General features: G+C 46.3%; 1 protein-coding gene across 2 annotated transcripts in view; it reads right to left on the bottom strand.

Moving 5' to 3' along the window:
• Nucleotides 1-26,683, bottom strand: part of CALU (calumenin) — a 144,724-nt gene that overhangs the window by 89,595 nt on the left and 28,446 nt on the right. Inside the window, exons 2-3 of one of the 2 annotated variants that reach the window (XM_069629528.1) lie at nt 25,854-26,087; nt 24,057-24,250 (exon numbers count right to left, since the gene is read on the bottom strand). In XM_069629528.1, coding sequence (XP_069485629.1) covers nt 24,057-24,250; nt 25,854-26,074 — 415 coding nt within the window. In that variant the 5' untranslated portion in view covers nt 26,075-26,087. Of the gene's footprint in view, nt 1-24,056; nt 24,251-24,307; nt 24,502-25,853; nt 26,088-26,683 lie in introns of both variants that reach the window. The other variant, XM_069629529.1, reaches the window with a different exon arrangement.

Genomic DNA, 26,683 nt, shown 5'->3' with positions numbered 1-26,683 from the left:
AGTTTTGTTATCTCAAGACTGTCATGTGTTCGTAGGTCAAGCGAACCATTATCTCTGGTTGAAGGCGCTCTGTACTATTTTACAGAGCACTCCCGCTCTTTTGACACAGGCAGATACCATATCGCCTTCTTTCACCGATTGCTATACCCTTGACAGTCCCACCATGTGTACTAAGTATCCTCCGCACAGACTAACTGGACACCCATACGACATACTAAATCTCTGAAATTCCTTATTTGGAACGTGAATGGGATGGGGTCGGGAATCAAACGGCGTCTTCTCAGGCAATTTTTAAACGGACACTCCCCTGATGTGGCCCTTCTGACAGAAACCCATCTGGCGGGATCAAACTGTGCCTTTTTTCAGAGGACTAATTACCAACTTGCCTTTCAGGCGGGGTATACAATGGGCTCCAGGGGCACCCTCATTCTGATACATAAGCGCATTCCATTTGTCCAGCAAATGGTTGAAAGGGATCGGAGGGATCGGAGTATCCCGATACGTGTTCGTCACGGGAACGATCTGGGGTCAGACGGTGGCTATTGCATCAATCTACTCTCCACCTGGGCTGGGACAGGAGTTACTGGACGACCTCACTACCCTTATAGGGAAACACCACCCTGATACACTCGTTCTGGGGGGAGACTTCAAGACACCATGAATGATAGCGTTGACCGTTCCCATCTCCGAAATCGCAACCCAAACACTCCTACTAGATTAGCCAATTTTACATCTGCTCTTGGGCTCCGAGATGTATGGAGGGAGTTACACCCGAATGCTAGGGAGTATTCCTTCCACTCCGGCGCTCACAGCTCCATGTCCAGACTGGATTACCTCTTTCTGCCACATACCAACCTCTACAGGGCAATGTCCGCAGCTCTACTCCACCGGGGTATCTCGGACCACTCACCTCTCAGTTGAACTGTGTATGCAGGGCCCCCTTCCTCCTAGAACGTGGCGACTTATCAACTACTACCTGGCGTTCCCGGAGTTGATAGCTCGCCTAGAGGAGGTGTCTGCCGAATACTTTGAAATTAACGAGGAGTCGGTGGATAACCCCTTGATACTATGGGAGGCATATAAAACAGTGCTCAGGGGTGAGATTCTCTCCTGGACGACACAAAAGAAACACCCGGCTTCGGGAAATACTAAAAGCCGAAGAGGAAGTGAGTAACTGGGAGACTAAGCATATCTCTGACCCTACGCCCGAGACCCATCGATCCCTCCAGCGTGCCCAAGAATGCCTTGGGAACAGAGCGATGGATGACGCTAAGCAGGCCCATTGGCAGGCTAGAGCGAGGGTGTACAAACTAGGGGACAAGGCAGGTAAACTGCTCGCCTGGCTACAGAGGAGGGACGAAGGACAACGCCATGTCCGGGAAATAGTTACGCCACAGGGCGACAGCTACCATTCAGACTCTGGGATCGCTGAGGCCTTCGCAGAGTTTTACGCGGACCTGTACCGAGCCCCGACCTCACCACTAAACCCCTCCCTCCTAGATGCGGCAACGTTACCGACTCTCTCGGGGCAACAGAGAGACCAACTGGACTCTGCCTTATCGGAGGCTGAGATTTCGGAGGCGCTGTCTCAGCTCCAATCAGGGAAGGCCCCGGGCCCAAATGGATTCCCTGTCGAAACTTGGCAAAAGCTAGGAGCAGATAAAATGGCGGCTCCTCTACATAGATTGTTCCTTGCTGCCCGGGATCAGGGGACCCTCCCACCAGATCTTTGCAAGGCGACTATCGTAGTCATTCCCAAGCCTGGCAAACCTCCACATGAATGTGCCTCCTATAGGCCTATATCACTGATCAACGGGGAGGCTAAGATCCTCGCTAAGTTACTAGCGAACCGTTTACAGTTAGTTGCACCCACCCTGATCCACCCGGACCAATGTGGATTTATGCCGTGCAAATCGACTCGGATGAATCTACGCGGCCTCCATCTAGCATTGGAGAGATCCGATTATAAATGAACCCTTGGCCCTGTTGGCAGTCGATTTTGAAAAGGCTTTTGATTCCATTCGATGGGACTGCCTCTGGGAGGTCATGCGCCGTATGGGATTCGGAGAGGCCTTTCTGGGATGGGTGCAGTTACTTTATACTAACATCAAAGCTGAAGTGAAGGTAAACGGCTGGTCCTCCAGGTCCTTCCCCGTGGGTCGGGGTACACGACAGGGATGCCCACTGTCCCCTCTTTTATTCGCCCTTGCTATCGAGCCACTGGCTCTTTGGCTTCGCCAAAACACCGCCTGGAAAGGATTCAGATGGCCGGAGGGACACGAGGATCGTACGTCCCTGTACGCAGACGACCTCCTCGTATATCTGGGTGACCCACCAAGGTCTTCCCCCATTGTAACACAACTGCTCATCCGCTTTGGGGAACTCAGCGGACTTAGAATCAACTGGGAGAAATCAGTCTTCTTTCCGGTAAAGGGTGGAGACCAAGCAATTCCCCAGGAGTGCTCGTATCGGGTGGAACGACAGGGCTTTCGATACCTGGGAATATGGATATCTGGGGACTTAACAAGTTATATAGAACACAATCTCCGACCGATCACGGACCGCTTCGGTATTGATGTCCGACACTGGAAACTCCTCCCCCTGACACTTATGGGAAGAGCGGCACTCTTTAAAATGATATCCCTTCCCAGATTCCTTTATGTTATCCAGAATGCCCCGCTTGGAATCCCCGATCTGGAGTTTCACCAAGTGGAGACACTTCTTAGAGATCTCATATGGGGGGGGGGGGAGGAGGCCAACCACGAATTGCGTTAACCACACTTCAGAGATCGATCTGGGAGGGAGGAATAGGAGTTCCCCGTCTACAAACGTACTACTGGGCATCACAACTGGTAGTGGTTAATGATCTTCTCCACGGAAACCGAGACTTGCCCCACATACGTGCTGAGATAGCCACTATGCAGAACACCGACCCGCTGTCCCTCCTTTATCAACCCCTCCCGAGAACCCCCCCCACCCACAACCAAAACACACATGATTACGGTGTGGAGACAAGCACACCGATTCATTGGGTGGGGAAACAAAGTTACTACTGCACAACCCCTCTGGCAAAACAACAATCTAGCTGCGACTCAGAAGTTTGAGCCGTGGCCCAAGTGGGTTAAGGCGGGGATTATTAGGGTTGGGAATGTGCTCACGCAGGGAAGATTGACCTCATTTGATGACCTGCAATTGCAATTTCAGATTCCACATATGGAACGATACCATTACATACGCCTGGCCCACGCCCTAAGTCCCTACCTAACAGATGATACACAACTGCCAGACTATACCCCTATAGAGCGTAACATTCTCCCGGCGTACATTCCCACCAAATGCACTTCCATCCTCTATAATGTCATGTCCTCCTTTGCCACCCCTGAACTGAACGAGCTGAAGGCGAAATGGGAAGCGGATGTGGGAGAGATAGATCCAGAGGACTGGATACAAGTCCTCATGCACCCCCGAGAAATCGCTATTTCCTCTAGGCTTCGACTTGTGCAGTTGAAAACACTGCACCGGGTTTATTACCCTAGAACGCGCCTATATGGCTGGAAACGGGCCCCAAACCCGAACTGTTTGCGATGCGGGGAGGAGGAGGGAACCTTCATTCATATTTTGTGGGCATGTCCCCGGATACAAACTTTTTGGAACGCATGTTGTAGGGAACTCTCTCGAGTTCTGAACCGAACCCTGCCACTGGACCCAAAGACTCTGCTCCTAGGTGTGCCTGGCGAGATGGAAGCTAATAAGTGGGAGATATTACTCCTACACACGGCGATGGGACTGATCAAGCGCAACATAGCGCAGAAATGGGGAGCCCCTGACTCCCCAACACTGGACCAATGGAAATTAGATATGGACAGATGCGCTATGATGGAGCATAGGATTTACTCGGCACGAGGCTGTCCCAACAAAGCCTTGAAAATATGGGGCAGATGGGAAGAAGGAGCGACCCGAGCACCCCTCCCACAGCCTGAGGAATGTGTACTGGGTGTTTTGTTTTGTATTAGTATATGTATTTGTATTACATACTACTACACGTTCTGAGGAAGCCGTTCGACTTCTGATGCTATGGTACTATCTCCATTGATTCTGAATGACCATGACAGTCTTTAAGTTGATTTGTTTGCTTGTTGCTTTATTGTGATTATTTTATTATGTTAAAAACAATAAAATACTTTATATAAAAAAAAGATTGATCAAGCCATGCATGTTTCAAAGTCTGCTCTTCCAGAACAATTAAGGACAACATTGGCTCTCTTTCCCCTGCACTTGCTGATTTCTGCAACCACTCTACCTACTGGAAACCACCCCCCCCCCCCTCAAGCACTCCTTGTGCACGCCCTCCTGAAAAACCTTCTGCAGACTCATGTCCAACCAACTACCGGCCCATATCCATCACCCCCTTCCTTGGGAAACTCTTGGAGAAGCTGTTCTTCCTGCAACTCGCCCAGCACACTGGAAAAACCATGAATCTGGATTCAGAGCACCCAGAGGCGAGGAAACTGCTCTTCTGAACACCAGTGAGGAACTGTATCTCTTGATTACAACCATCCAGCTATTCTCATTCTACATGATCCCTCCTCTGCATTTGACATGGTCAACCACTCCATCCTTTTAAAACGTCTCCACGATACCCTGGTATCTTGGAGCTGGACTGGCTGACCTTCCTCGGTGACTGTCCATCGCAGGTTATTCTGGGCTCTTTCTGCTCCCCCCTCTATCTCCACCTGCGGTGTCCCCCAGGGCTCCAACCTCCCTCTCTGGCTCTTTAATACCTATCTTGTTCCACTGGCACACCTTATTTTCACCTTCACCCCTACATTCCAGTGTTACGCAGATGAGACAGCTCTTCTCCAAACTTCCCTCTGACCCTCTCCTTACTTCTTCCACCATCCCAGACTGCCTATCTTCCAATCCATTTCCGGAACACTTCCAATGATCTCTGCCGCAATGCCAACAAGACAGATACATCCTATTTGGACTCCTGCTCCCTTTTCTTTCCCCTCTCTGGCCATCCTCTATGGGCTCTCAGCCTTCTCCTCCATCTGAAGCCAGAAACCTTGGAGTCATGCGATTCCTTTTTCCTTCCTCCCTCCCTCACATTCAGGTCCTTGCCAAGAAGGCCCCCTTTCAACTCTACATCGGCAAAATTCTCCCTTCTCACTTTCCCCCAGAAGCTCAAGGTCTCCAGAGCTCTGGTTATCTCTAGGATGGACTACTGCAACAGCCTTTTCCTTAATCTACCCTCTTCTCTACCCCTCCAGCTAATCCAGAATGGGGCTTCAAGAGTATCCTTGACTTAAACTCCAGGGACCGAATCTCTCCAGCCTTAAAAACTCTCCAATGGCTCCCGGTTGCTACAAGAATCAAATTCATATCCCTCTGCATCATCCATAAGGCTGTCTGGGGCCGGTGACCATGCTATCTACAACTTGTTCTCACTAAATACTGTCCCTCCAGATCTTTATGTTCCTCTGGCACCAACTCTCCAATCCCTTTCCTCAGCAGGCTCCCTCCCATGAACAGCCTCCCGTTTTCGTCTTGAGCCTGATCTCCTCAAATTCCAGAAGCTCCTCAAGACTTTCCTTCACTTCCTCCTTCCCTTCCTTCCTCCCTCCCTCCCTCCCAAAACCTACAGTTTCTGAGATTGGTGATCAGGGCCCATGTTTCCTCTTGGGCCCAGGCCTCCCACACCCAATCGCCTCCAGCCTCCGCCCGTTCCAAGCACTTGCCTTGGCACCCACTGTCCTATGCCACCACAGGCTTGCACTTATTTGACAGCTGACCACTCTCCAAGGCACTTACCGCTGCTCACTCCCTAGCACCTCCTCCTGGTACACCTAGCACTAACTCCCTCATCCCTTCTCTTCGCACTTGCATGCTCTGAATGCGATGCTCACAAGGCCTAGTAGGTCCGCCTCTATTTCATTGTTTTATTCCCATGTTCCCTCCCCGTTGCCCTGTGGGCGCTTTGAAACACAATTTTCTTGGTGTAAGAACCTTACAAATACACAATAAAATAAAAACACACAAATACGTTCTGGCACACTACATTCCCTAAAACAAAGTAGCCTCTGGACAGCAGCTAAAAGATTGCTATTCTATAAAAACAAATGTTAGATCACCAGTTGGTTATGGTTGTTTAAAACAAAAGCAATTTAGGGGACTGGAAATAACATTGGACAGGTGTCTAGGCATTACATTTATGTCTCAATCATTAGCTAAAGAAACGGACAGATTATTTTAGCTATTTGATTAACAGGTTTGACTAACCCATTTTAAAATGTGAACATTTCAGATAATTCTGCAATTTGCATTTATTGCATGACAGGACCGAAATTGCCATCAGAAAAGGCATGCAAAAGGAGGATATAAAGAGCAGAAGCAGTCCCTGTGAAGGGTGCCTTTACACGGGGTAGGTGAATGTGTGACAGAAACACAGGTGGTGAGGGCAACAATGAGGGACAGACCAGAAACAAAGAATTAGGGTAAATAAAAGATATAGCCCATTGCCATAAGAGCTTATTGGCATGCATTTATGCATTTCTACATGCCTATGTGTGGCTTAACTATTGTTGGGAAAGCACGGGTGTGGATGGGAGGTGTCAGTTCTTTGGCAAGCAAGTGGGTTTTAAGTAGTATTCATGATGCGTTGGCATTATGATGGGGGAAGGGCATTTCAGTGGAAGGTGGACAGTAGCGAGGTTGAGGAATCGGGAACAGAGGATTGCAGGGTGCAAGGTGAAAAGTATAGGGAAATGCAGTCACATGGGTATGGATGGGAGAGACCATGAATATATTTGTACATGAAGATCAAGATTTTAAAGAACAAGCAACTATGCATGGAGATCCAGCCAGCAGTGCATTGACAGTGTGATATGTGGGGGGCCGGTGTTGTAAAGGGTACATGTAGCCAAGTTGAGAAACCTGCGGAGGGGAGAGCAACAGCAAAGGGGACTACCGGATAGTAGGCTAGAACAGTAGGCCAGTTTGTTGAGGAGGGTTGAGCTGAGTAGGACTTAAGGGGTGGGCGAGACTAGCAGATTTTTCATATTTTGAGGTTGCACCTGGCTGCAGTGGCTGCAGCCATGCCCATTTGTTTTAGTTGAAGGTCACAATCAGATGACCAAAGTTGCAACCATTATGGGACAGAGCGAGGTCAGAAGGTAAGGAGTAGAGAGCCAGGCAAGTGTGGTTGTATTTGAGGCAAGAAGAGGACTTGGCTTTACGATTACAGCAACCCCGTGAATAACGTCAGGGAGACATTTGGTGTTGCGTTCCAATAGGGCAGTACTGAAGATGATATTCTGGGTGTCATTGATGAAGGCATAATTGGCAGAGCAACACAGGTTCGATACCCGCTTAGAAACCTCTGGGTATTAAGCACGTTGTAAATAACCAATTACAACCAGCAGGGGTGTGGGGAAGGAAATGATGGGAGTGGAGAATGTTGGCGAGGCAAGAGGCCACTCAGTCAAGAGGGGTTGGGGTGAGCGTAGAGGGCAGGGTCATTGAAGCTCAGGGAGGAGAGTCGGAAGGAGGGATGGATGGGCGACAATGTAAAAAGCTGCATCAAGATAAGAGTAGGAGGAGAATGGAGTATTTGCTACAGTTTTAAATTGTCAGGCACAGTCGTAGTGGTATTAACTAGCCATTGATGGTAGCAGCTGTAAAATGGTGCCAGTACCTGGGTATCCATCAGTGCCTGGCAAATAAATGTCCAATACATATACACAAGCCAAAATTGTTCGCTTTGCCAATGCTTGGTTTTAACAAGGCTTCAGTTAGGAACACGCACAGCGCTTATAAAATAGAGTGGCTGAAGCAGAAATGGTTAAGCCATTTTATTGCATCAGTAGTGGGGTTACAACTCAATTGAGTCAAACTCTCAGAAGACTGCTTTTAAAAAGCACTACAAGCTACCAAATAGAACCTTTGAGGGTAAGGCTGGATTAAAGCAAGCTCAAGTGTTCCCATGAGGAGGTGTTTTGCCTGGGGAAGAGCAGGAACTAGGTAGGAATGGCCATGGTCAGTAAAAGGGTTGACAAATAATCAAATACCACCTACAAGTTGTGTGTCCCTCCTATGCCATCCCTCCCTAATCTAATGCAATAGTTTCGGCTTCTAGGTGTAGCAAGCGCCACCTAATAGCCAAAACTACGAACACATTAAAACAATGTAGGTCTACATAAAAACCGGATTGAAATATGGCCTCACTAATCATTCCTGAATTGGCCTCTTCTAGCCCTAAACTATGCCAGTTCCGAAGCAGGGAATCGGCCTGGAAACTAACAGTAGCTCAGTGTGGTCGACTAGCGCATGTTTTCCCTGTATGCTAGCACAATCACGCTTTATTTAAGAGTAGGTGAAAGTTATCTTAAGGTTGGTAGCAATCCAAGTTAAGGATAGACATTTGGAAGTGAAAAAGAATGTGGAAAAAGACATTAAAAAAGTGAACACAGGCCTATGAAAATGGAGATGGGTATTCATTGTGTGTACAATGCTGCAGTGAGTAAAAAGTTTAAAGCCACAAGAAAGTAAACGCGTTTCCGATGCACTTCTAAACTTAGACTTTCAAGAGGTTGCAGGTGGGAGGTCTATGGCCTGCTCGAGAAAGGAATAGAAGGATACCAGTTTGTATAAAAACAAAAAGCATATATACTGCTTGAGCAGGGCGGGGAAGCAAAGTAGACTGGAAATGGAAATGTTGCTGGAACACAACATTGTTGATTGAAGCAATTACACCCTCCACAGCTTTACATTCATAACTACTATAAACGATCTGCCTCCGACACTTCTGGGCATCGGTTTGCTATCCCGACAGGAGGAAGACCCAAGGGACAGAACTGCCAACATTCCAGAGCAGACCCTGAAACCAAGACACTTACATGGAAGTCATGTGCCATTCACACAGGGGCCTGTACTTAAACCTCCAAAATTCCAGGCAGACAAAATGAAAGATAGGCATTTACTTGGCAATTGCAAAGCAGAACCCAGCTAGATTACCAGGGATGTCCCTTAAAGAGCCAAAGTCTGGAGTTCCTTATGTCAGCTGTGACAGGGTAAGGGATAGGACTCTGTCAAGGTGGCCCAAGGACCACTCAAGCTGGGGTAGGTGGCCAACCAGGGCAATGCAGGTGCCAGATCTACCCCAGAGGTGGTGAGGGAGTAGGGAGGTGATCCACCTCCTCCACCCATCCATGGCTTCCCAGTATGTGGAGTCATGCATGCACATAGGTCCTGGTGCCCATCAGGCTCTGTCCTGACCAGGTCTCTTAATCTTCCAGGTGGATCCTCAAGAGACTATAGCTATCAGCATGCACCAACAACATGCAGTTGGCATGGCTGCCAGAGATAAAGGACTGCAAGTACCACAATGCACTTGGGTCCCATGACCAAATCCAGGATTAGAAGTAATGGTTGCTGTGGGGAATATGGATTTTCTAGATATTTACAGGAACCACATTTGAGACAAATCACCCAACATAGGGTCCCCAAAACTGCTACAAAGGACTTGGGACACAGCGAAAAAGAAACCACCAGAGGCTGTCACAGCAGCGGGAGCAATGGCAAGAGATATCCCCAAAACCCCTACAGACAATGATTTACCCAATCTAGAAGGGTAACCGAGCAAACCACACCAGAGACTGCATGGCAGGCTGGAAGGAAATGAAGTCTACAAAACAGGGGCCTTAAGATTGCCAGGCAGAATATGAGGAGTTTGGGGTGTGTGTATATATAAGGCAGAGACTGGTCCAGGGAGACAATGACTCAGTACCAAACAGGAAAGAGGAAGGGGGAAGGCTATTAAAATCCAGGAGAGTCACTCTTCAGTGAAAGGAATTTGCATGGGGTAGGAGGATGTGGAAGAGTTGGAGGGAAGTACTTGAGTGTTTATAAAGTGTGACGGTAAGGTGTTTGGATTGCAAGAGCTGTAAGAATGCTGTGTACAAGTGAAGGTGAGGAAGAGTACAACCAGGTAGGAGAGGAGGGAGCTAGCTCGGTATTAGAGAAGAGATCGGAGGCACAAGAGGCAGAGTAAGATCATGTGGAAGGAGAATAGAAATGGGAAGAGTGAGAGGCAAAGAGAAGGAACAAGGGCCAGAGGAATAGCAGCAAGGGTGGAGGGGAAGAGTAAGTTGCAAAGCCATCGGCAGAGAGGAAAGGCAGCGAGATCAGGTTACCCCCATTTAGGTTACCTAGACAATCCCATAGAGAGATACAAGGCTACCACCTCTAGGCCTCTACAGAGAACCAACACTACACGTTTGGGAATAGGGAGTCTTAGTTGAAGGTGGAGAGCTCCTTCAGTGCTGAAAAAGCATACATGGACCGTCCCTAGGCACAGCCCCACTTGCACTTTACAGTTGATCTCAATTTAAAAAAATTAAAATGCATCCATACGGTCATGCAAATTGACAACTTTTCACACAACCAATTCTGATGCTGCATAGCCTACTACTGTCCTAGCAGATGGTGCCATCGTGTAGGCCCATTTCGGATTGAGAGTATAAAAAGGCCAATATGCATGGTGTTTTGCATTGTAAAAGGGAGCAGATAATTTCTCAGTAGAGATATTTAAATATGTTTACATGTTGAAATCTACAAAGAAACAAACCAGTAAGATAGAATCTTTATTTAGATTAATATTTCTGCAAATTGGGAAGAATTTTGATCAATGCGACCCAACATTTTGGTGTGCAGACTGGATCTATTAGGATTGACCAAGTTCGTTCTAAATTCTGGGAGGGCAACTTAAGTGTTGCCACCAAAATAAAATTGTGTGAATGCAGTAGTTTAAGATCATACCTTGCCTGTCCACAGACAATTTGAAAGTAAGGGGGAAAAAAGCACTGAAAGTCTAAACCAACAAATATTTTGAATGACATAGGGACACTATTGTAAAATGGGTTATTTATATTTGGAAGATTTTCAGCACAAGTAAGGAGGGGGAGACCTTGTTGGTCTACGTTTCAGAGAAAACTCATTTTAGAATATAACATTTTCAAGAGACGGGCGTTTGAAGTTTCTCATTACAAACTCAAAGGATTATAAAATAAATGTAAAAGGTTTTTTAAAAATAAGGGGAAAAAAAATAAAACTTCCACCCAAACCCATGTGGCTTTTGTTGGCTGAGAAATAAAACAGTCTGTCCAAGGCCACAATAAATTGTCAGAACAAATCTGGAGTAAACTAGGATGATCAAGGGTAAGAGTCACTAGAACAGAAAACGTACAGTTTTTTCAAGCAGGTCTTCTTAGCCGGTGCAAGGGAGCATATTATACCCTTCCATGCACAACCCGAACACAAGCGTGACAGACTGATGAAACATGGACAAGTCGATGCCCGTGGGCTGTAATGCGCTATACAAATCCAAAAATAAAAAAGGCAGAAAGAACAATGAACCAATGAATAGCAACCTTCACCTGCTGGATTACGTGGGTACTGGGTTCATAATCTATTTTTTCAGGGAACTAACAGTACAGCTACATAGTTAGGGGTTCAAGATTTACCATTTAAAACAAATACTTGGTATAGAGCAGCAAAATACTACCTCTACCTGCACACATTCAATTCACAGAGGAAAGGGTATACTCCTTTCGAGAATCTGAACAAGGCTAAAACAGTTCATGCAATAAGGATTTTGGCAATGCATACTGCCAAATCATCACAGGATGACTGCAACAAAGTCCAAACTACCTTCTCTGATAAAATCAAAAAGGCCCAGGACCTGATCAAGAACTCAAACCACACAGACCACTATAGAACATCCGCCCACATGGGACACACCCAACCCCACTGAACCCTTCAGATTCCAAAAATCACCACTAGAAAATATACAGAAAGTCTTAGCCACCATGAAGCCCACTGCACGCTCCGAAAACATACTGCCGCCCAAAATACTAGAGAATGCAGACCTATTCGCACCACTACTCATGAGAATCGTCAACACATCATTCCGGGACAAGGTAGTGCCCACGAGTATAAAGACTGTCGCAGCTCTATTTAAGAAGCCCAACCTCGATCATCGAAATCCTACCAACCTAAGACCCAGCACCAATTGCCATTTTATCTTGAAGGTGCTACACAAGATTGCCAACAACAAACTACGAGGAGACTAACATTACACCACCAACACTCCGGCTTACTGAAACTGCAATGTGTGATCTCCAGACCCACATGCTAAATATCGAAGGGAAGACTTGACTATCTGAGCAAACCCTTTGACCTCCTTGATCACCGACTTATCCAACGTGCGCTAGAAAAGGACGCAAATTGCTCAGAGAATGCAACTGGATGGCTCATATTTCTCTCCAATAGGAAATCTAAAGATCATTGGGGTGACAAATTCTCCTACGCAATTGACATTCTTTGCGGAGTCCCACAAGGAGCCAGCATATCGCCCCTACTGTTCAACCTTTACCAAAAACTACTCTGTGCAGTCCTGGACAACATCAAGTTCTTTTTCATCAATTACGCAGACGACACCCAGCTGATATTGGGACTAAGTGGAAACTACTCTGTATACTGATGAAACAGAGTTGCTATCCTCTACCACTTCGAATCATGGATGCATCAAAACTGGTTATGCCTTAATAGCAAGAAAACCAAGCTAATGATCTTTGGCTCCCATCAAGCGCGAGCCAAACTAACCCCTCAATATGAATCTTTCCATATCAAGGACTTCCCAATACAGGTTGTAGGAAAGGTTAAGACACTGGGTGTAATCATGGAGGCATCTAGGAGTGCTGATGCTCAAGTCGCACATGTCAAACAACTGCTTATCATCTTAGACTATTAAGAGCGTAAAGCCCTACATTAGTGACGAGAACTGTACGACAATAGCCAGAGCAATTATACTACTGCGGCTGGACTATGGAAACTCACTAATGATTAGTGCAAATAAACAGCGCAAAACTCCAACACATACAAAACAATGCCATCATGATCATCAAGTAGAAACCCAAGATCGAAACACATTAGTAATGACAGAAGGTAACTTTATTGGCTCAAAGTGGAAAACAGGGTCTTGTTCAATGCCATGACGCTGGTACACAAACGCCTTTATGGGAAAGCTCCAGCATACCTCAAATCAAAACTCCAGATATGTTCTAGGCCGCTCATTAAGATGAGAACAAAGAGGCCAAATCACAGGAGCCTCCCACAAAAGATCTAATGGAATGGGCAAGGCCTTTCCCAGATCTGCAGCTGTCAAATGGAATAGTCTGCCTGTAGATCTAAGACTAGAAACCAACCTTTTGTGCTTCAGGAAAAAGCTGAAAACCTTCTTCTAAAACTCCCAGAACTACGTCACTGTCTTTATTCACCATCTTTATATTGTCCCGTCTCTATGTTACTTCTCGTTGTCTGATGTCTCTTCATGTGGTGCCCTGATGCCTGTGGGCAACCGGCGCAATACAAATAAAGGAGCCATGGCCTACAAGATATGGGGAAGAATTTTAGGAGACTTTCACTGACTAGGGCACAGAAAGCACAGATCATGGGTGGGGGGGGGGGGGGGGTGTCGGAGGTTGCACAGGATATGCTGCTGAGCAACCTAAACCTGCAAGTATTTGCATATTGCAACCATCCCCTTCTATGCAAAAGCAAGAGATTCAACATTGGAGACCTCCTGCCACAAGCAACCAGGAAAAACAGAAGATGCTTTGTTTATACCAAAGGTGAAATCTGAGACTCAATTAGGTTTGATCCATTGCTCAAACAAGCCAAAATATAAGGAGAATTCAGCCATTCAAGAAAAACTACACTACGTGTTAAAATGATCAGATCAAATTTACTAGCTCCTAGATATCTATATAAAGAGAACTCTCCCCCCACCCCCCACACAGAAAGGTATATCAAAAGAAAAAGGCTAGGTCAAGCAGGAAATGGAAGGGTACCAGAAGGAAGCTGACCAAATTGCAATAATGGATGGTGTGATATTTCAAAGATCCCAAGGGGTCTCAATTTGCAGATGTCACACAATCATCTGACAGAGGGCAGCTCAGAACCATGGTAGACCAGCCTACAGGAGGTCCTATAGGAGCCACTTTCACTCCCTACAAACAGGCAAATATGCAACAAAAACGATTAAAAAAAATACTCCAATAAAAATAATCAAGTGGCACGTATGAGTTCTCATTCGCTTTCACCCCAAAGAGGTAAATTGCTGTTTAAAATCCGAGGAACCAACAGCCACGGAAGAGAGCTAGATTACTACCAGAAATTTGAAAAAGGTTTTAAGTAGATTTTAGTTTTCATTCATTCTTAAGTGCAGTGAAATATGGACTACAAAACATGTTTGAGTTAAAAGTATTTGTACAAGTCTAAATTAAATGGCTGCATAACAATTGTACACCCAACTTTTTAAAAAAAATTGTTTAAAATGCCCCCTCTTCAAAACCTCAGCTGGAGCTCTGCTGGTACATATAGTAAAAAGTAATCATAGAAAAACCAAAAGCTGTGTTTCTCCCTTCTTCATAATTCAGTGCAGACCTGTGTTGCCATTTAAAAAATAATGTGAGTCATTCAACCAATGTGAACTGGATACTAGAGCCCCCCTCAGACCTCTTGAAAAGATGGTAACATGGTTCTGTGACTGTTTTCCCCCTACCTAGTGAGGGCATATGGTAACAACCTATATATGAGAAAAAGGAAAACAGTTACCCTTCACAGGGAAAGTGACAGATGCGTGGGTCCCCTAGCCAGGGAAGACTTTCAGCAGACTGTATAGGTGACAGGTGCTTGCATACACTGGAGTAATGCAGAGAAACATTATGTAAAACACTGGTGCCAAAACAGTCATTGTTTCTCATACAGCTCTGAAGAATGTAATGAGCACCTATCTTTATATGGACAAAAGTAGGTGAGCTGCTCCAAGGATGTGGGTGCATTGCATTGTTACAGCAAAAAGAGAAAGGGAGTCGGGGGTAAGCACACTGCAACCGCCAGGTAACGTTCTGATAACCTAGCTGCTCCATTGGACCGCTCAAATTGAGGCCTGTGGAAAGTGTGCAGGTTAGAAATTAGTCACTGTTCATAGGCAGCAACACGGATGAAAGAATAAATGGCAATCCTACTAGCTTAAATATCAGGTTATACAGCAGGTAGACCATAAGAGCAAGAAGGTGCAAGGGATTGTAGGTTGGTTACTTGTGTACTGCTAATGCCTCCCTAAGGGAGCTACCAATGATTGAAAATAACTGGAATGATGGGAGCTAAGCAACATGAGTTAATCCGCTGGTAAACTAGAGAAATTAAACTATGGATGGGGCCAATTAGGAGGGGCCTGTTTTTCTAAAACAAATATTCAGGTGGCATAAATGTAAAAAAAAATAAGACCATTTTACAGAGATTGGGGCAAGGGAAATAAAATACTTTGGGCAGCAAAAAGGTAAAATGTAGATTGTAAATTGCTACTGCAAAAATGGGTGTTGCGGCGTGCGACTGCCATTAAAGCCAAAGTGGCATGTTTTTACTAGCTAGGACTGATGTTCCCATGAAATTGTGGTAGAACTTGATGGAGCACAGATTGGATGGACACAATCTGCAGGGATAGCTTGCGTTTTGCTGCTGTTGATTTAGCTGGAGTGAGAAGAAAAGCAAAATTAAAAAAAAGAAAGGTTACAGGTCTAAAACTGGGGCTTGGATTTCATAAGTAGTTGGGGTATCCACAGCTTTTCATTTTTAAAGGACATCGGGCACAAGGCCCGCAGCAGAAGAGTTGAAGAGGTAACTTTTTGGAGGGCAGGTTTCAAGAAAAGAACTAACAACTTTGATAGTGAGGAATGAGCAGAATAGTAAATAAAAAAAATAAGACGAAAAGGGCACCATAGTTTGAACAACTGGTTACAATACACAAGGCACCTTGGCAAATATTCAGCACCTTCGAGATGAAGAAGAGGGATAGAACAATCCACCGAGTATGTAGGGAGAATGTGGAAGCAACAGGAAAAATTCAACTATTACAAGACGTTTTCTATTAGATGTTCCCCCTACGGATTCCTTCTCTTTGAAATACCAATATTATGCTTGCCGCTTTGGAAACTTGACAGCAGAAAGTGATGTGCACCGTAGAGTCAACGTCTCACAGCGGTTTCCATCCCCACGCTTGGACTAAACGTTGATGCTGGCATAAATGGCATTCAGCGCACCAGCTGCCTCAGTTCTGTTCCTCCTCACCTTCTTGCACAGCAGAATTAATTTTTATTTTATTTAAAACAGGCGTTGAAAAAGGAAGGTCGAACATCAACATGTACCTACATCAGTGGGGCAGGCTGGGCGGGTGATGAGGAATCCGTGGGAGGAACATCCAGTAGAAATTCTAACGGATTGTGCCCTCCCACGGATTCCTCATCTTTGTTAGAGTCCCACAGCAGTTTTTAAACAAAGGTGGGACCATATATGCTGTGAAGAACAGCTTTTCCAAATTCTCTGTCCTGACCCAACAAGGAATCCAGGTAGTAGTAATTGGGAGATGGTGTGTAATGAAGACCAGGCTGCGGCATTACAAATATCCTGCACCGTAAAGAGGTTGACATCCCCGCACCTCCTCCAATAGAATGTGCTCTTTGACTACCCAGAACATCCTTACCAGCCAAGGAATAGCATTCTGTGATGCACAAAATGATCCACTGTGACTAGGTCTGCTTAGTCACAGCCTGCCCCAATTTATGTCCAGCATAACCAAATGTTTTTCGTCGTATCCAACATTAGCTAGTCTGCTTATGTAAATGCTCAACACTCTCAAAGGGTCTAGTCAGTGTAACCTCTTCATCCTTGGAAGGATGAGGTGGGTAAAAAGCTGGTAAAACTATTTTCTGAGATAGCTGAAATACTGACACCACCTTAGAAAGAAAGGACGGATGTATTCTCAAAACAACCTTCTCCTTGGGGAAAATGGTGAAGGAAGGCTTGCGAGCCTGAAGCTCACTCACCCTGCGGGCAGAGAAGGCGACAGAGGAGATTGCTACTAGAATTTGTTTTTAAAGTCAACCTGAGCGGACAATGGAGAGGCTCAAATGGGGGTTCCAATAAGAAATGGGACACTGAGGAGAACCACAGGAAATATTGGCAAGTCCCTTGAAGGACTGAATTGGGAACATTAAAATAAGAGCCTTGTTACGGTGCGCACTTTTAGACGGTGCAGACCGGTAACCATTAGCAGTAAACCGCTGAAGCCCCTGGTGGGCCAGACGTTACCGAAAAGATAGTGCTAGTGTCACAAGGATCAATATCTTTGGCTCTACGCCAGATGCAAACCTTGTTCCAACTGCAGCGGTATAAAACTTTTGTTGCTGGCCTAACCGAAAGAAAACATCCTTTGGGAGGTCCCAATCTTTGTATCTTAACCTCTCAGAAACCATGCCTGAAGGTTCAGAGTCTTGATTTGTGGATGGAGAAGACTGCCTCCCTCTTGGAGGGCAGATGGACATGTCCAGACGTTGCGGGTACCACATCCTCCTGGCCCAATAAGGATCATGGGCTTCCTCAAACACCTGATATGAAGAATGATGGACTGGAAGGAACAGGTACAGGAGTGAAAAATCCCATTCCACCACAAACGCATCCCTCAGAGCTCCTTGGAGGAAATTCCCCTCGAGCAGAACAGGTTGCACTTCCTGTTGATAATGGATGCAAACAGATTCACTTGAGGGGTTCGCCAAAGAGTGAAGATTTCTTGAAGGACTTTGTGAGCTAACTCCCATTTGTGAGAGACTGCTCTGCCTGCTCAGAGCATCCGCCGTAGTGTTCTCTTCTCCAGCAAGGTGAACGGCTGAGATACTACTCCTTGAAGTGCCCAAAACCAGAGCTGCATTGCCTCTCAACAGTGGTAGAGACCCTCGTCCTCTCTTGTTGAGGTAATGCATACCCACTTTGTTTGAAATAATCAGGATGTTCTTACACCCTGTACAGAAGGCCCTCAGCTCAAAGGTTTATGTGTAGCTAGGACTCCAATGGAGACCAACGGACGCCGATTGTAGATCGTTCAAGTGGGCTCCCCATCCCATGAGGGAGGAGTCCATGACTACTGTAATCTGCGGCCATGGTTGCCAAAATGGTGCCCCTTTCAACACATTCGCCTTGCAGGCCCACCAAAGGAGATCTTGCATTACCTTGCTCATGACCTGAAGGTAGTCAGTCTTTCTGCTGGAGAACTGAGACCACTGGGATCCGAGGGTCCACTGGAGAGAACTCCTCCTCAGATGGGCCTCTGGCACCAGGAAAATGTAGAATGCCATGATGCTGAGCGACCTTAGAAAAAGAATCAAACGCGGCAGATGCTGGGCATTATTACCACCATGTGCTGAACCCTCAACTCAGGCGAGCGAAGCTTTCCCAGAGGAAGAATCCAGAACTGCTCCAATGAATTGCAGCTTTTGGAAAAAGTGTCATTAGAGACGTCTTGAAATGGGGAGAGAAGCCCAGTCTGCAGAGAATGGCTGGTGCTGTTCAGATGTTGCCGAGCTTTCCGGGAGAACGAGCCCTGATCAGCCAATCACCTAGAAAGGGAAAAATGTGAATCCCTCCCCTCTGATTCGCCGCCATCAACTTGGTGAAGGACCCTCTGCGCCAAAGCAAGCCTGAAAGAGTACACGAAACAGTGAGAACGGCCAATAGCGAACCCCAGGTACTTTGCGCTTGGATTTATTAGGCACATGAAAGTAAGCATCCTGCAGATCGGGTGACACAACCCAGTCCTGGAGCTGAAGGGTCTGACTGAACCGCCAAAGAGTGACCATCTTGCACCAGTCCTTCCCGAGGAACTTGTCCAAGCATCTGAGGTCCAAGATGGGTCACATTCCATTCCTCAGTCTTTCTTGGGAAACAGAAAATCAGGAGTACCAATCTGTTATTGCTCAGCTACAGGTACCCTTCCACTGCACCTTTCTCCAGCAGGGAGAGAAGCTCCTGCAGAAGGAGTGGGTCTGGTTCCCCAAGACAGTTTTGCTTGGGGAAAATCATGAGGTCTTTAAAAATGGAAGGCAGTACCCCATGGCTACCGCTTGCGGTATCCAAGCATCCAACATAACAGAATGCTTCGCCATACGTCGAGATGCATAGTCAATCTGCCCACCACTACAGACTTGAGTCAATGACTGAGGTTTTGGAGTAGTAGCTGCAGCAGAAGGTAAAGAGGCATGAACTGCTTGGGCGGTTCTACCTCAACGACCTCTCTGGGTAAACTGGTCCCTGGTCCTACCGACTGAACAATAAATATCGAAAGGAGTCACTTGTCTCTCCCAATTGAGACAACTGGCTTTGCTGAGGCTGGCGGATTGCGGTTCCTTAAGATTTAGCAGCTGCCTTAGAGGACTGCAACGTCAAGACTATCAGCATTCATGCCAAAAAGGTGTGCTCCATCAAAAGGCATGTTTAATAGCCTGGATTAATATCTGGGGCAAACCCAAACTTCTGCAGCCGCGCAAACATTATTTTGACAGTGCTAGCTGCCATAGAACTGTCCACACAATCAGATGCATCTAATCCAGATTGCAAGGATTTGCACGCTGCTTCTTTGCCATCCTGAATACGATTTAAGAAGCCCTCTTTTCCCCATTCGGGGATGTTCTCAGCTGCTTGGCTACAACATCTCAGCTGCTTGGCTACAACATCCCATAAGGTGTGAGTGTACTTTGCCAATGCACAACTAGCATTAAGGGCCTTCAAAGTTGTGCTGCCAGCTGAAAACACCTGGCCCGGAACATCACATTTCTTGTCATCTTTGTCAGGAGGGATGGTAGGCAGCTGCCTACGAAGTGGACATAGCCGCTTGAACTACTAAACTCTCTGGAGTAGAATGTTTACACAAGAACACTGGGTCAGTAGACTTTGGTATAGAGGCAGCTGGTGTAATATCTGGTTTATGCCAGTTCTCTAGGATTTTGATCCACAAGGTGAATGGAATGGCAATGGGCTCCTTGGGAGGTCCTTTGTCAAAAATGTCTGCATCATCCTGCTCAATGTCCTCGGCAGCACGACCCCGGCCCACGTAATTGTCACTTTACTTATGACAGGCCTGTAAGAGCTACTAGCATGGCCAGCAAGTGTCAATCTCTACCTCTGGTGAGGTGTCGAAACCACTAGCCTTTTTCAAACATTCAACCAAATCCTGTACCCATGAGTCCTAAGATGAGAACCTCTGGTATATTAGGTGAGCCATACCCAATCCCAAAGTAAGGATGGTCATCATCCTTCTTCATAAATTGATCCAATAGACATTTTTCCTGACAAAGGCTTAAAAGCAGTCGATGGGTCATAGAAAGAAGGAAGCTTGGATGTCAAATCCTTCGACTGAGTGGTAGAATGGGGCTATGGCTTCAACTTTTCCGGTATTGACAACACCATCAATGCCACTCGAGGGTGCTTTTCTGACACTACTTGGGCTCTTCAGCGCGTGAGAAGTGGTCTTAGACAACACCTTGTCGGGCTTACAAGGCACGACAGGGTTGGAAGCTTTCTTTGGTTCACTGAAGACCTGGGAAAGGCCACCTTTTTGAAACTTCCATCATTTGCAGACTGAAGCCCTCCCAATCTGCTTTAGAGGCATATTTACTTGGAATGCGTACCTTCTTACTGTCAAGTGAGGAGTCTGACAAAGATGGCAAATGGCAGTGCCTCTTCGATTTACGCTGTGAAGACGAAAAGTGCGGCAAACTGCTCCTGGACCGAGAGGGCTTCTTCAGTCTTCGAGGAGAACAGTCCCTCAAGCTTTTTTTCAACATACGATCTCTTGGAGGGAGTGGACAAAGGGGATGTAGATGCTGACTGACCTACGGGGGAGTTTAGTCTTCCCCTCCTTCAAGGCCTTGCTAGTCAGATTGGCAAGTGTCAACAAGAAGAAATTGTCCCCTCTCCCATGTATCTGATTCTTAGATGCCCTCTTCTATTGGGGGGCATAAACTTGTTCCTACCTTGTCACGTATAAATTAACCATTAGTTGTCAGACAAGGGGACTACTGAGGGACTCATCACATGACTCTGCATGCAGTTGTGGTCATTATCTTAACCTGTAATGACCCTAGAGGTCGTTATTCCAAAACAGGGGGGCTTTCTATTTGCAGGCAGGAAGAAAGACCATATGCGAACAATTCTAATGAAAAAAAAGAAATGTATGTGGTAAAAAGAACCAAATTATATAAAACAGGTGTGCATTAAACATTTTATAGAGACACATGTATATAAAGGTAAAGCAAAAGTGAGAACGTATAACCATGTTGCACTTTAAATCCTCAGTGCTAAACATCTGGTGTGCAGTAAAAATATATTGTGTGACATATCAAGCAATACAATTACTGAATATGTGTAAATTGTCACATGAATTGTGAGGCTCAGTTGCCTCCAGAATTAGTACATTAGAGCAAAGTGTTCATAGTCATTCACACAACTTCAGTGCTCTTGATTGACTTTCTTGGGTCTGTACAGTTTGGACTTGAAGGATCGCTCTATGTTCAGGCCAACGTGCTCTTTAAGCATTTGTTTAGCGTGCTCGAGGCTAAAAAAAGGGCGTTTCACAGACTATCCTTAGTCTTTATCTGCGTGAGGTTAAAGGGGTGCACGTTTCGGTGCTTGAGTGTACTTGTCCAGTACAAGGCACCTTCTTCAGGGCGTCCAAGTGGTAGACCCTGTGTGGGGGGAGCAGAGAAATGTGGTGTTACCTCAGGTTTGAGCAGCTGTAAGTGCAGCATATATATATATATATATATATATATATATAAATTTGAAAGAGCTCTTTGTACCGGCTATGTTCCTGGTGTGGTCGGTATCACTATCCAGAGTTCCCTGGGGGGGGGGGGGGGGTGTCCAGGGGCGGGCGGGCTCTCGCATAGGACTTATGGCAGGTGGCTCCTATGGTGGGCAGTACGGGACATCCAGGAGTGCTCCTCAGGGTCTGTATAGGTAAGGAAGGAGGCGGGAGGGGAGAAAGCAAAAAAATGGGGGTCAAACTATTGGCCACACCCTGGATGTGGACTGGGTATTAGTAGGGGGACGGACATGGTTGACATACCTGGTCCTGGTGTCTTGGTAACTGTCTACGTGTCCGCTGTGCCCAAGTTGCCGGTTTCAGCGATTGTTTAATACAGATTCTTGGCTTGGTGTGGCCATGCCACTGTTCTGCTTACTTCTGTAAGCTCTGTAAAAATCTGGGGGTGGAGGAAAAGCGTATTACTGCAATGTCTATGGCGGCAGAAGTAAGAGAGAACATGTATGTGTCTCTCATATGTTCCCTGTTAGAGATGTGCGCGGGGGCATGCAGGAGGACAAGTTTTCCGCGTTTTACCGGATGGGAGAAAACACCTATGTCTGTGTCCTTCTGCTGGGCTTGCTCGCGTCTTCTAGCAGAGGCTGTGCCGAAAGCTGCACACTAGTTCCGTGCGTGCGGACGCCGCCGGGTCGTTATGGCGACCATGAGAAGCAGAAAGAAGGATATGGAGCCGCGTTAGCAGTCGGAGGCTCCCCACAGGGCGTGCCTCCCGATTGGCTGCTGCGCTCTCCACAGAGATTGGATAGTGCCTCGCGGTGTCGCGAAAGAAGGGGGGCGTGTCGCTGAATGTGATGCTCCCGCTGGTGAAACGGGGGCTCGAGGCATGGCGTGACTCCTGATTGGCTGCTGCGTGTGATGCTGGCAGTGAAGCGCGCCTGTGTATAGCGCGAAATGGTGGTACCACAATATGTGTTGTGATCCTGCCGGTGAGTGACATAGGAGACTGCACCGGGGGTGGGAAAAGAACACAGGAAAGTGTCTGTATCCAAGTAACTAACTAAAGTGGGCTGTGTGGCTACAAAATGTGGGGTAGATAGACACATAGCCTAATCTGAAGTCGCAAGAGACGGGGAGGTGGACGTATCAAGAACCACCCTGTCTTGTCTGCATCACTGGTGACCTGCAGCATCTAGGGTGTGTGGATAAACCCGTGTGTATGTAGGCTCATCCATCCCCTTGTTTTTAAAAATATAAGGGTCAGTGATGTGCAAGATGAACCTAATTCATGTTAGGTAAGGGGTGGCTGGAGCTGCGGGGTAAAAAGATTATGTCTGCCCCTCAGTAGGGTGGCGGATCTGCATATGTGGCGGGCAGATGTGATCAGAATATACTTGGTTGAAATGACTCATTCAGCCCGTGATGATGTGTCCAGTCGATGTATCCACCTGGACTCTCGATGTAGAAGGCTTTTCAAGGGGTTAGGGCTTCCCTTCACTTTCTCCAGTACCCACCATACAAGATCGTTGGGTGTGTGTTTGGCTGCAATGTAATGAGTCACCAAAGGAGCAGTTGTATTCTTGCACCTTATCCTTGAACGATGCTCGGAAATGCATAGGTTGACTGCTCTCATGGTCTGGCCCACGTACTTAAGGCCACATGGGCACTGAATACAGTAAACCACACACTCGCTTTTGCAATTTGTGTGGTCTCGGAGTTGCCATTCACGTTGACCAATACGAAAGGATTTCAATTTAGCCGTGAACCTGCATGAAGTGCAGTTGCCGCATGGGTATTGAGATTGGCAAGACCTGCAATCCTCGACCTTGTGATCCACTCTAAGGCACCAGAGGCATATGCTGTGATCGACATCTTTGAATCACAGTCTGCACACCTCAAACCCAGTTTTACGAGTAGAGATACTCAAAATGTAGAAGAAAAAGAAAATGTAGTTTTAAAAGCACAGTACGTGCAATTCACACCAGCGTCAACATTGCGACCTAGATGATGCACGGCGCCCTCTGCTGTTAAAAGGTTTCCAACGCTGCAAGCAGGATATTGGTATATCAAAGACGAGGAATCCATGGAAGGACATAATCCATTTGAAATAGGTTTCAGTGTATCAACAATTAAACAAAACCTTTGAAGAGTGCAGACATCGTAGGGACAACAATTCTTACAGGACAAATCATAATGAAAACAAAAACGTTCAAGTTTTCAAATCACCCCAGATAAGAAATACTTATGTCCCCAACAGAGCTTCAGGTTCTGGTTTGTTGTCAACACGGATATATCTTGGATTCTACTAGATCTTTAAAACTGATAGACAACACTTTCCCCCCCTTACCAAGGTAAGTGCCATACGTCACGTTGCGGTACTCATCCCAGGAGATGAACCCGTCCTGGTCCATGTCAAACTCCTGCCACTGGCGCTCCACATTGTCATACACGTACTTTCGCTGAGTCTTCTTAATCCAGGCGGTCAGCTCCGCCTCAGTCACCAACCCATCCTTATCCGCGTCTATCTTATCTACAATCATTCTACAAAGACAAAATAAGCAGGTTTCAAGAAGCCGGCCATGCAAGAGAAGCACCTACCGAGGATGTAGCCGTATGTGGCATTTTTATACTCCTCCCAGGAGACGAGGCCGTCCTCATTGAGGTCATGCCCCTTCCACTGGCGCTCCACGTCCTCGTAAATCCAGCGCTTTTGTGCATATTTTATCCAGTCTCGCAGCTCCTCCACACTGACAAACCCGTCCTTGTCTTCATCTATTTTATTTACAATCTTTCTGTGGAAAATGCATAAAAATCCAGCAAGAGATTAAAGTGACAATGCGCTACATCTAATTGCAAGCTGGGATATTCTGATCATAGGCACGAAAGCTGGTAAATGCTGCCAAAATGGAGAAAGCACAAACAGCAAAGGAGCAACCAGGAAACAGGACTGGCAAACCAGAGGGTGCTCTTACCAATGCAGCAACAAACCTCTAAATAATTTGGTCTCGTGGTGCCAAAACGGTTTGGGTTACAAGCTTCTGTCCCAGTCCCCCTGTCCAATCCAGGATTTATTAAATAAAGGAAAGGAAGCGTTTAATCAGGTCAGGAAAACACAGCATTCCAGTACCTCCAACATAGCACGTGTGCTTTTGTGATCACAGATGTTTACGAGCGGAGTAGTTCAGGGTGGTGGAGGGAAAGTGAGTAGGAGTGTGATAAGAAGAGCCAACGTTCTGCTCACTGTAGAATGGCCTAAAATGGATGAAAGCAGGTGGTACATACAAAAGTCACCAGGTCCAGTGGTTAAGACTGTGGCATGTACCAATTGTATGAACTGGCCTAGGAAAGAGCAGCGGACAGGGCTCCTGCAGGTGGTGGGAGGGGCGAAGAGGGGATAAAGTAACAATGTTTACACCCTCTATGGTAGACCAGGGAAAGATGTTTGGGGAGCGGCAGTCTCGTGAACAAAATGTTCCTGGGTGGCTAGAGGGAGGGTGCGGGGGGGGGGGCATTTACCAGCACTCTTGCTTCAGATGCCTAAACTAGCAAGCACAGTCATCAATTCACCTGCACAGCACACTAAAAACATTACAACGAAAAACATGTTTTGTTGGAGGAAAAAAAAATTGATTTTACAACAATTCTACCCTCAACTCTGCTGCACATGTGAAGTAACGTAAAGCACTCAGCGGCCTAAGCTGTCCGTTTAAAGCTACTTAACATGCAAAAGCAACTGCTAAGCAAGAACCATATTGCAATGTAACAATCGCATGCTGTGTAGGCGATGTGCCCCTTCACCCACAACTCAATTACAGTAATAAAGGACCCGTCCCATTTTCTCCACCAGCGCTCTATTCTCAAAGCACTTTCTCGCCATGTTAAGTTTAACCTCCATATGAACAGATGTCAGAATGTATAATTTACATAAAAAAATAAAAAAAAAACAACGATTTATGAATCCCAATCTGAGCCACCAACCCCAGTCCGCAGATCTATTTGGCTCTGCCAACTAGACTCTAGTTATATTTGTACGGGTTCACATATACATTGCATGGGTTAGACGGATTGATTTACATTAGGTGCGGCTTGAAACTCAAGCCTTTTAAATAGGTTACCAATTAAAGAGTTATACAGGTTTTCTTACCCAAGTCTTTCCTTGCTCTCCTCTGGCGTTAACTGGTCGAAAGTCTTTGCGTCCTCAGCCCCAAGAAAGGCATCGTGATCGTAGTCAAAGTTCTGGCCATCATCGTGCACTTTATCACTGAGTTGGGGGTCATGGTGAACTCGCTCCTTCTTGTCAGTTGGTTTACTCAGAGCACAAAGCGTGCAGAATGAGAGGCACAGAATGACGTGGCGGACATCCATGGCAAAGGTTTATCTTTAGGGAAGGGGGTAAAAATAAATATAAAGATCATACTGTAAAATGGCCACTGCGGTTAGTTTTTATCATGACCAGACACTTAAGCAAAAATACATGCAAGACTGAGTCTGCCCAGATCACCCGTTTGTAACCCTGCAGAGGTAGCAGACCATCCCAAACTCCAACAGTACACCATCACTTAGAGTGTGAACGACCAGGTAGACAACCTCATTTAATTAGATACAGCAACCTGTGGAATGTTAACGCAAGTGTTTTGGCTGGGACATGGGACATAACAGGGCTGCCCTTTGTCCCCCTTGCTGTTTGCCCCAACAATGCCTCTTGCGAGGGTGATTAGAGAAGGCATTATTACAATGGTTATTTTTTAACATGCTTAATACCAGAGATTGGGTTCCAAGCGCTGTTTAAGGATTTGAACCAGTGTTGTGCTGCATTGTCTTGCTCCCAAGAACACACTGCCCCTAAGCCATCCTTCCTCCCATGAGAGGCATGACAGAGGAATAGAGATAGCGTGCCCACCTAAAGTCATTTCGCTATACAACGCCAATACTGTGTATTCGGCGCGCAGAGCGGAATCTGGGTCTGATGATGGA

This window comes from Ambystoma mexicanum, chromosome 12 (genome assembly GCF_040938575.1).
Source record: "Ambystoma mexicanum isolate Mex_15411 chromosome 12, UKY_AmexF1_1, whole genome shotgun sequence".
NCBI lineage: Eukaryota > Metazoa > Chordata > Amphibia > Caudata > Ambystomatidae > Ambystoma > Ambystoma mexicanum.
Note: the sequence above shows the minus strand (reverse complement) of the source record. Positions and strands in the feature narration are given on the sequence as shown.